Raw genomic sequence first — 10329 nt, 5'->3', positions numbered from 1 at the left:
AACACACAGAATATTTTATGCAAAAAAGTTTTAATAGAAGAATCTTGATACAAAACTTTAAAAGGCAAATGGTTGTATCAATACTTACTGTATAGTAAAAATCAAAAGGTTACATCACTTCTCAGGTGTATAGTACCATTCAAACATAATATGAAAATGGGAGGTAAGACAGAAGCGCTCTCCTTTTTACAAATGTCCTCTGAGTTTCTTTCATAATAGTAAAGGAAGCGGTGGAGTGTATAAACTGAGGTAAACCACACATACCAATGAATATTTACTAAGACACAGTGTTAGTAGTGGTAGATTAAGACCAGTTTCTCAGACAATATAACACTAAACACAATTTTTGAGTGAGTTGAATATTCAATGTATCAATAAACAGTAATTTATTTCGGACATGGTCGCTGTGCACTGCTCAGTATGTGCAAAATATTATGAAATGCATTTTCATTAATATAATCAGTCTCCAAATTACCTCCTTTTGGACTCGCACGTTTGATTTGGTTACTGAATGTCATCTTCACTACATCACTTAATATACTGCCTCACGGTATGCAAAAACACTGACCAAACAGTAATCACTTTCTCTGCCACACAATGAGAGTGGTTTCTATGAGAACAAGCTCACGCTGCAGGTTCAAGTGTAATTACTGTAGCAGATAATCACGAACTGTACCTGTTTCTACTCATTCTATAAGTAACCTATCAAGGCATGCACGGGGGTAGAAGTCAGAGATGACCCTTGGACATGACATCAGTCAACATCTACAGGCCGATGTGTTTTCAATCAAGCCGATATTTTGACTTGTCACAGTAGTAAAAACACGGGTGTTACTAAACATTACCCATGGCTCTGTTCTCTCTCAGTAAGCAGTGACAGTGTGCCAACATGTACAATACCAGGACCCTGAACCTAAACCACCTAAATGGAATTTGGCCATACATTTTTTATTTACACCTGCATTTTTTTTTTCTACTGCGACATTTCAGAATGTCTTTGGTGAAAAATGGTCAGAAGTCAAATTTCTTCAGAAAGATTTCATAACATACTGAGAATGTTGGATACATATGAGAACTAGAGTCTTCCCTCTCATTACCATGCTGCTGTGCAATGTGATAATCAGTCAGAATTATAACCGATGAGTTGTCCAAAATGTAAACACATCGTGATTTACAGACAGTGTTAAGGAAAGGCCTTCTGGTTATCGTAATCTTTTAAACAATGTGTGAAAACACAAAACTTGTCTTGTCCACGTGCCCAAGTCCAAACAAAAGACTGACAGGGGCGCCTGGGTAGCTCACCTGGTAGAGCGGGCGCCCACATATAGAGGTTTACTCCTCGATGCAGCAGCCGCGGGTTCGACTCCGACCTACGGCCTTTGCTGCGACTCCCCCTCTCTCCCCCCTTTCTTGTCTAAGCTGTCATGTTCAAATAAAGGCCTAAAATGCCCAAAAAATAATCTTTAAAAAATAATAATGGACCCGCAACATTGTTATCCGCTCCCTTTTAAAATGTCTTCTTTGTTACATTAAAAGGCCCTGCAAAGGCGTTGTCACCGATTCTGGCTGATTAGACTTTTGCTTACGTTGCATTCATGTTATATCAAAGTTATTGTAATTAGAGGGGTCCAACTTGTGAATAGTGTTCACATCATCATCCCAGTCGTTACTGAGAAACTCCGATATATATCCGACTTGACATTTAATATTACATAAGTATCTGAAAAACAAACATATGGACGCCTCACATTAGCCATGTAATAAAGGAGACATTTTTAAGTGATCTGACAACGGTGTTGGGAGTCTTTTGGAAGATAGAAATGACTATTTATTCATACTTTCCAGCCGCGATGAGACATCTTATTGCAAATTCTGAGGACATACCATAATATATAGTAATAAACAAATTACTACAACTTCAGTTACAGTAGTTAAGGCTTCCTATTTGATCACATGCATCCATACAAAAGCTTGCAACGTCACTGATGGTGCACTTGGTCCAACATAGTGGAATGAATAATGTGCATCTTCCTGTTTCCTAATAATTTCAAGTATGGAGTACCCATGTGTAGAGAGATCAGACTTCATAAACTGCACCACAAAGAGTGTTAAGGGTGCGAAACCCTTGCAGTTCATTAATAAACTGAGTACGATCTATAAAACATGTCTGACAAATGAACAGACTTGCTGTGTTCAGGCCGGTTTTTCCTCCACGTCCTGCTCCTCTTCATCATCTCGGTCATCTTTACCGATCCCCTCATCAATACTTTCCAGCCTCAGTCTCTGACCGTCCAGGTATCTGGGTCTCGGCGCTGCCCTGGTCGTAAACAGTCCCTCTGGCAGAGCCAGACCCTCCCCAAACAGGGTGAGCTTAGCGTCACTCTCTATAGCCTTCGCCAGACAGGAGGCGAAGGTGTCGAGCGATTTGTGTACCTCTGCGTGGACTTGAACCGCGGACGTGTTGATGTTTTCAGCTGAGGAAAAAAAACAAAAAAAATGCAGATACTATTAGACAAATTTAACACTGAACAAAGCTTGTGTTTAGTGTAAGGTTTTGTAGTCACTTTCCAAACCCTCAGTGAGTATGAAGTGAACTCCCTTCCCCTCTAATCTTTTGTGGAACGGTGGAAATGACAGACACCTTTGGTTTGCTCCACCTGGTCTTCAAAGGTGACGGAGCTCCTCCTCTTCCCGGACAGATTACCGTGTTGCTGTAAGAGAGAGGAACCGTCTGTGGAGCAGTTATCCAGCAGCATCACGTCTGTGCCTGCATGGTAAACATTACAGAGACATAAAAGGCAGGTTAAATGAGAGCTCCCAAACTAAGAACATGAGCTGTGAAACAGGAATGTGAGGCTGACCGTAACAAAGCTGTGCGAGTATGACGCAATTGAACGTTGCGTTAACACTTGCCAATAATCACTTTACCTCCATTTTATGTTCAAGTTAAGTCAACGGTCGAGTTTTAAAAAGCAGAGTTTAATAGCATGAACACATTTGTCAGTAAAGATGCAACTTCTGCCGATATTACAACCACTAGTTCCTAGTTGTTAACCAAATAAAAAGTAAAACGAATAGCGTTACACGTAACCCTGGACAACAGTATATTGTAGTTCTGAAGGGATTAATTGATTGATAATCAATTAGTTAATTGACAGACAGATAATCACCCCCAATTTTGATAACTCAATTCATTGTTTAAATACTTTATCAAGTAAAATGATATACATTCTCAGATTCCAGCTTCTCAAATGTGATGATTTGCTGCTTTTTTTCCTTCATTTGTTTGATACATTTTTTATAATTTTTATATTTTTGAACACACAACATACAGAACAAACAAATACAATCGAACAAGAACAAACCAATATACAAGAAAACAGAAATCACACCTTGCCTAGTCACTCTCCTCTAAATCTTGTGATGTTGAGGTCACCAGGACAGATACTTGTGCTGCTGCGTTTCTCCATAGGTCTATAGTTGATGACTTGGCTTTGTTAATCCTTGCTGTAGAGAGCTCAAGCATAACTATGTCCAGGAAGTACGCCAACCACTGTTTTATACAAAGCGAGTGGGGGGGGGGGGGGGGGAGAGCCAGCGTTGAGCTATCATTTTCTTGGTTGCGGTTGAGCCGGCTAGCCAAACTGTCCTCTGTCTCCCAAGCAGATGTAATTTAGAGTCATTAAGTAACAAAACAAATGTTTTAATCCGAAACTCATGGTTTTCTGTTTAATGTTATTGTAAATTGAATATCATTGTGTTTTAGACAAACAAACCAAGTATTGTGAAGATGTCATCTTGGGCTCTGGGTAATTTGTGAGGGCCATTTTTCAACGCTTCCTGGAGTACATGTTTCAATTTAATTCATAAAAAAATAAAAAGGTTAATAGATAAAGAAAATGATTGTTAGTTGCAGCCCTTGCAGGTTTTGAGATCATATGACAATACTGTGTGGAGTAGATTTACAGATTTTTAAGGAAACTGAACTACAGCCGAAACCATTAATCAATCGATCAACATAAAATGTATTATTTTGATAAGTGATGAAATTATTTTCGTTTATTTTAGTAAAAAGGTCAAACATCCTTTGGTTCCAGCTTCTCAACAACAGTAAACGTACCCATCTTTAGGTTTGTGGCTGTTAATTGGACAAAACATGTAATCTGAAGACGTTGCTTGGTCTTTTAGGAGGTATAGCAGAATACTCCTATTGTATTGAGTTGGGACACACAGAGGACGTGTTTTTCCTTACATGAGTCCTGAGTGAAACTGAAGCCAGTATCTCCTGTGCTGCTCCCTGGGGCCAGCAGATGCCCTCCACCGGCCAGCATGGCGGTCATGTGTGGGGACATACCCAAGTCTGAAAGAACACAAGCAAGAACTCGTTGTACAACATCATACAACACATGAAATCACAAAAACACAGGAATGTAAATCTAAACAGGCTGTATACACTGTACATAAACCACTTATTACACAACCCATTCAATATCAATTTCACTATTGTGTCCCTGTTTAAAGGTTTACAGAAATGAGTTTAACCTGTAAATAGACATTTTACCTACTTCTCTGTACATAAGAGGTATTTTTTTATCTTTGCTCATCTTTGTTGTCCTTTTTGTGTGTGTGTGTGTGTGTGTGTGTGTGTGTGTGTGTGTATCTTCCTGAACATTGTTCTTTTGGTCTATGATTTGGTATCTTTATATAAAGAAGTCAGAAATAAATATACAGAATGCGGCCCTCTTTTGAATTGAATGACTAACAGAGCCCCTGCTGTTCTCCCACCTGTGATTCTGTTGGAGATGCTGAAGAGGCGGGATGTCCTTTGCCGTGTGGCGAACGACTCTCTGTAGTAGCGATCTCCGAAACACATCCCCAACAGCTCCTTCCTCACCGTTTTATTCCACAGACCATAGATGAGCGGGTGGCACACCGCGCTGCAAAAGGACAGCCATGATACAAAAGTCTCCAGCCCCTGAGACACACTCCCTTGTCCCCACAGAGCCTCGGTGCACACCACCCCCACATACGGACCCCAGGTCATGAGGAAGGTGCCGATCACCACCAAGATGGTGACAAAGGCCTTGCACTGACTCCCTGCATACACCAGGCTTCGCCGGCTTCCATTAGAGGAAGTGGAGGTGCTGGAGTTTTTACGTCCGTTCTTCTGAGCTCCAGTGGAGTCGTCCTGGGCCACAACAACTGTCCCACAGTGAACTTTCCTGGCTTTCATTCGGGCTACACGGAAAATTACACCGTAACAGGCCAGCATGATGAATAAGGGGGGGAGGATGCACCAGGTGACCCAGAAGGCTGTGTAGCTTGGCTCTCTGTGCCAAGACGCAACACAGGTCCACTTGAAGCAGTCAAACTCAAAGGAGGACCAGCCGAACAGAGGAGGCAGACAACCCACCAGGGAGTGTAGCCACACATAGGCGATGACGACGACTGCCCGGTTCCCTGTGATCTTCATGGGGTAGATCATCGGGTAAAGCACTGCGTAGTACCTGTTGGGATGGGAGAGGAACACAGTGAGGAAAGGAAACTGTTCTCGAGGGAGCTCTTTGGTCCTGCCCAGAATTCAGCGAGTGATACAGAAGCTAAAAGCTGAACTTTCTCCCCCAACAATGCTGGAAATGGGTTTTCTGAAAAGCTGCAAACACAACAGAAAAGGGGAGGCTTGGCAGGAGAACAAAAACATGCACTGTAATCACAAATCCCCAAAGGTGCTGAGGGTAATTAGGACAGCAGCAAGAACAGTGAGGATTGTGTGCTACAGAACTAATTTACAGTAGATCTTAGTAGCTACATTTTACCGTCCTTTGTGATTCCTGACAGCCGGAATAATATAATTTAACCAGAGTTGTATCAGTGTTGATTAAAAACAACCTGAAGTGCATCTAAAAAAAACAAACAATTTTACTTAACTAATCGATTCCTCTTTAAGTCTATAACATTTGAGGAAAATTGCACCCAAAACAATGTCATAAAATCTATTGTTTTGTGGAAACGATGATCAAAAAAACCCAAAGACATTACATTTACAGAGATATAAAACCAGAACACGCTGGAACCAGGGAATGTTTGGTAGGCCTATTGTTGATTAATGACTTAAATAACTTAAATGATTAATCGATTATCACAATTAAGGACAAAAATGTTCTGTTAGAACTTCATAAATGGCATTTTATGGCACACTACATCTTAATATGGATGGGTATAGTTTTATAGTACTGATACTAAGAGTATAAACAATATATATATATATATATATATATATATATATATATATATAAACATTTCCCCTTTTTTTCCTAATAGGCAAGGTGAGCCCATCTTTCCAAATGTATCACTGTCTAATTTTATATTTACACAGAACAACCACAAAAGAATAAAATAAATCAACTACAGTCTAAAATAAGATAAATAGTAAATATCTAGTCAAAGAAAAAGGAAAGGAGAGGAAGAAAAAAACGGTTACATTCTGGCTTAAAAAGGTGAAAGTGGAGTTCAGTGTAATGGGTTACCTTTATCTGTGTAGGCTGTTTTATTTGTGATCAGTTTCTTATTTCTTAAAAAAAAGGAATCAATGGAAATAATCTCAGCCCTGCAGATGAATGGTGCATTCAAGTCAGTCAACCTTTAAAAGGTACTTTGTGTGAGCCTGTCTAATGGTTGTCACTTGAGCTGGGAAAATCTCCAGAAAAAGACCACGAGCTAAGTGTGTGGTTAACCAATCTCATTTACAAGGATGCATACTGACCTTAAAAAGGGATACACAATAAAAACTACGTTTCACAAGTTTGTGAACATGAATGCGTTACTTCCAGAGGCAGAACAGCACAAAAACATTGTCAAATGTCACTTTCACTTTGTCAAGGTAATTATTAAACATCTCACGTTCAGTGTGCTTAGTTTGAGAAAATAAAAAGGAGAGAGAATTGCTCCCAGAATATGAAAAAGGTTTTTTGGTGTATCAGCTACAAAAGATTTTAGGTGTTGTCCTTCAGTAAGGGATATTATCACTGCATGAGGAATGATACCACACTGTATATTTTGTTGTTTACATGTATACCAAGATGTAATCAGGCTCCTGCTAATCTCATGTAGATTATGTTCCTTAAAATGGTTGGGAAGGAATTTAAGAATTTTCCAAAAATAAATGGACGCATAAAAAACGCATATATTTGCTGCTGCATCAAAGGCTCGCTCAATTTCCCCAGATACAGGGATTATCTGACTGCAATTATTATCCAGCACTAACCTGTCGATGGCAATAGCGCCGAGGGTGAGCATGCTAGCAGAGCTGATGAGCAGGTAGAGCAGGGCAGTGAAGTTACACCACACCACTCCAAACACCCACTCCCTCTTCGCCGAGCTCACGGCCACAAACGGCAGCACCAGCATGGACAGCAGCAGGTTGGACAGGGTCAGGCTGAACACAAACTTGTTGCTGGGTGTGAGCAGATAAGGTCTGCGATAGAGGGTCGCCACGATCAAGAGATTCCCCAGGCAGGCGAGGAGTGTGATGGTCACAATGGAGACTGACTCCAGGGCGGCCAGACCCTCACCATTCCCCACCGTGGTGCAGTTCCTACTGGTGTTCATGGTGAGAGGCTGGGCCACCAGACAAGTGAAGGAATGGTTGTAGAATGTTAGTGGAAAGACATGGTTAGAAATTATATTACAAATAAAGTTAAAATCTTCAAACAATGGTTACAATTTGACTGCTAAAGGACCACACCAGCACATATAAGCTCTTTAATAACTACAAGCCATGAATACTTATTATTTATTTACTTTGTCTAATTGGCTTCAATTGTGTAATTCATCACAGTGAAAATCAGGTCTACAGTATTGTTAAGGCCAGTTTAGGGGTGCAACTAACAATTATTTTAATTATTCTGTCTATACAATGACAGAAAATGGTGAAACAATGCCCATGACAATTTCCCAGACCCAAAGGTGATTTCTTCGAACTGCTTGCTTTGTCCAACCAACAGTCCTTATGATATTTAAGTAAAGGTAAAACAGAAAAGCAGCAAATCCTCACATTTAAAAAGCTGGAATCAGAGACTGATGGCATTGTTGCTTGCTAATTGAAATACACAAGTAATCAATTATCAAAATGGTTGCCAACTAATTTTCTATCAGTTGAGATCTAATGCAGATTAAGGGCATATTGATATGACACATGTGCATGGCCTCATTACAATAATGTAACTTTGATAAACATTAAGGCAGACTTTATGTTCAGAGTAATGGATTACACATCTCAAGCACGCCTCCAGAGCCTTCTAATTTGATTTCCATACTGCATTAAAATTAGTTGAAACCAGTGGCTGCCAACAATGCTTGGTATGGTTCCTAACACACAGTATTGAGGTACTTGTGTTTCCATTTTGTACTACTACATTTTATAGGGAAACATAAGTCCTATACATTTATCTCTACTACATTTATCTGACAGTTGTAGTTACTTTGCAGATTAGCATTTTACATACAAAACATATCATAGGTTTATAAAATACGATTTATTTGCAGATTAAACTATCCAGTAGCTCCAAATCAAACAGCTTCGGCATTAAAATACTGTCTTACACATTAGTGCAATCTATCTAATAATGAAATGCATAATATAAACAATGACAGCAGCAGGACTGCATACAGGACTTGAAATAAGTAGTTTTACATTGTTCTATTGCTATTTTTAAGTAAAGTAAAAGGACCGTTATATTCTACCACTGGGTTTACATTTTTACCATCATAAGTTAAGCACAGGATGTAGACATGTAACCGAGCCATTATTTACAAGCTTTAACGCCAAACTCAAAAGCCTGGAGGATAAAATCCTCACTAATAAATCGCCTGAGTTCAGAGTTAAAGTTTTAGTCAAGAAACGTCGTGGAAATGTGTTTCAGATTTAAACCAATGGCCAGCTCAGTTAGGCGTTAGCTTCGTTTAACATGATTTGCAGCAAAAAAGCATATGTGTTGCCATCTCTCACCATGTCGTTACTCGGTTAACTTTTGAGAGAGTTAAAATGAAAAGTTTAACCCAAAATCTAGCGAAATTTTAGGCTTCAGTACAGCTCAATACTGACAAATGTAGACTTTGTAAGTGTGAAGAGGGTCGAGCACTGTGACCACCACTGACGTTAACGTTGATTTCAGATCGCTTGTAGCTAAAACAACTACCGTTAGTTAGCCTAGGTTAGCTACAACTTTCTCCCATTGTCCCCCCGAACACAGCTATCCCTCTGTACCTGCTTTGGTTCGGCGCTGTGGCTCCACATTTTCTCCTCTTAAAAGGCAAACCGTCCATCCTACTTTTCCGTTTTCACACTATAACCCCGTAACTGAAGGCTGAGTCTGAAAAACGCCTGAAAAGCCCCTCGACATTGTACAGTTGGATTAACGCTTGTATCTCCTCAATCGCACACTGCCAGCTGCGGCTGCAATGGCGCCCTCCTCCCACCTCAGCCTCAACTCCCTCTCCTCGCAGACTCCTTCAGTGTGGGTGGTCCTCGATTGAGAATTGCCTTGTTTTCATATGGCCATTGTAGCAGTCAACGTTATTTATCTGTGGTTAACGCGTGTAGCTTAGCTTGTATTGTCAGACCTATCTCCACAGCGTTGTGTTAGCGATTGAGTATGTAATCATCGTGACACTGTGTCTGTTAAAAACCTTGAACGTATGTTATTCAGTTTCAGATGCAACAAATTAGCGTATGCGTTTGTATGCATGTTTACAAAAAACAATGTGCGCACGTGTAATACTTTAATGACAGGCTGGCGGTGTTTATGAATGATCTCTACGTAGCTGGACCACCCACGTAGATCAAAGCTTCCCGCACATCAACAACACGTCAGCACGTCATCTACGTTATCCAATCAGAGAGTCGGGACGTTTTTACCGAGTGATTCCATTTGACGGCGCATTCTGCTGGAAGCATGAATCAAGTCTAAACGCCTAATTCAGATTTTTTGCTCAGATCCGATTTTTTGTTAGGCTGTTCACATTACCTTTTAAAATGTGGCCTATATCAACTCCAGTGTGAACTGTTTGCGGTTTTGAAATGACTAAAGATACAAAAAAGAACAATAACAATGACAGATGCAGCATGCTGTTGCACTAAGGTTATGGAGGAAGTCAGCATTTTCGCTTTTATTTCAAAATGTTTGTGTAATGGCAGCCATAACATTAATGAGCAGGTGCTGAGGAGGAGAAGAATGAAGAGAGAGAGTCCCATTTGGCTAGGCTGGGCCTTTTGTGGGTTATGGCTGCAATTCACCTAGGGACGACCGACGGTACGTCAGACCGCCACGG

The 10329-nt window shown here is 40.3% G+C and overlaps 1 protein-coding gene across 1 annotated transcript; it reads right to left on the bottom strand.

Moving 5' to 3' along the window:
* Positions 1 to 13: 13 nt before the first annotated feature.
* Positions 14 to 9659, bottom strand: gpr161b (G protein-coupled receptor 161b). Its single transcript, XM_078262131.1, has 6 exons — positions 9266 to 9659; positions 7265 to 7617; positions 4786 to 5507; positions 4253 to 4360; positions 2642 to 2767; positions 14 to 2474 (listed from the first exon to the last, which is right to left on the bottom strand). The coding sequence occupies exons 1-6, from the start codon at positions 9293 to 9295 to the stop codon at positions 2194 to 2196; spliced, it is 1620 nt and encodes a 539-aa protein (XP_078118257.1). The 5' UTR covers positions 9296 to 9659; the 3' UTR covers positions 14 to 2193.
* Positions 9660 to 10329: the final 670 nt, after the last annotated feature.

This window comes from Sander vitreus, chromosome 11, assembly GCF_031162955.1.
Source record: "Sander vitreus isolate 19-12246 chromosome 11, sanVit1, whole genome shotgun sequence".
Lineage (NCBI taxonomy): Eukaryota > Metazoa > Chordata > Actinopteri > Perciformes > Percidae > Sander > Sander vitreus.
Note: the sequence above shows the minus strand (reverse complement) of the source record. Positions and strands in the feature narration are given on the sequence as shown.

What these genes read in the sequence shown, in the direction of transcription:
- gpr161b (XM_078262131.1), bottom strand. Translation starts at nt 9,295, where the DNA reads ATGTGGAGCCACAGCGCCGAACCAAAGCAG. An exon ending in GGCGCTATTGCCATCGACAG is followed by an intron (nt 5,508 to 7,264) that starts GTTAGTGCTGGA and finishes CCATCCCAACAG; the next exon opens with GTACTACGCAGTGCTTTACC. An exon ending in CATCTCCAACAGAATCACAG is followed by an intron (nt 4,361 to 4,785) that starts GTGGGAGAACAG and finishes GTGTTCTTTCAG; the next exon opens with ACTTGGGTATGTCCCCACAC.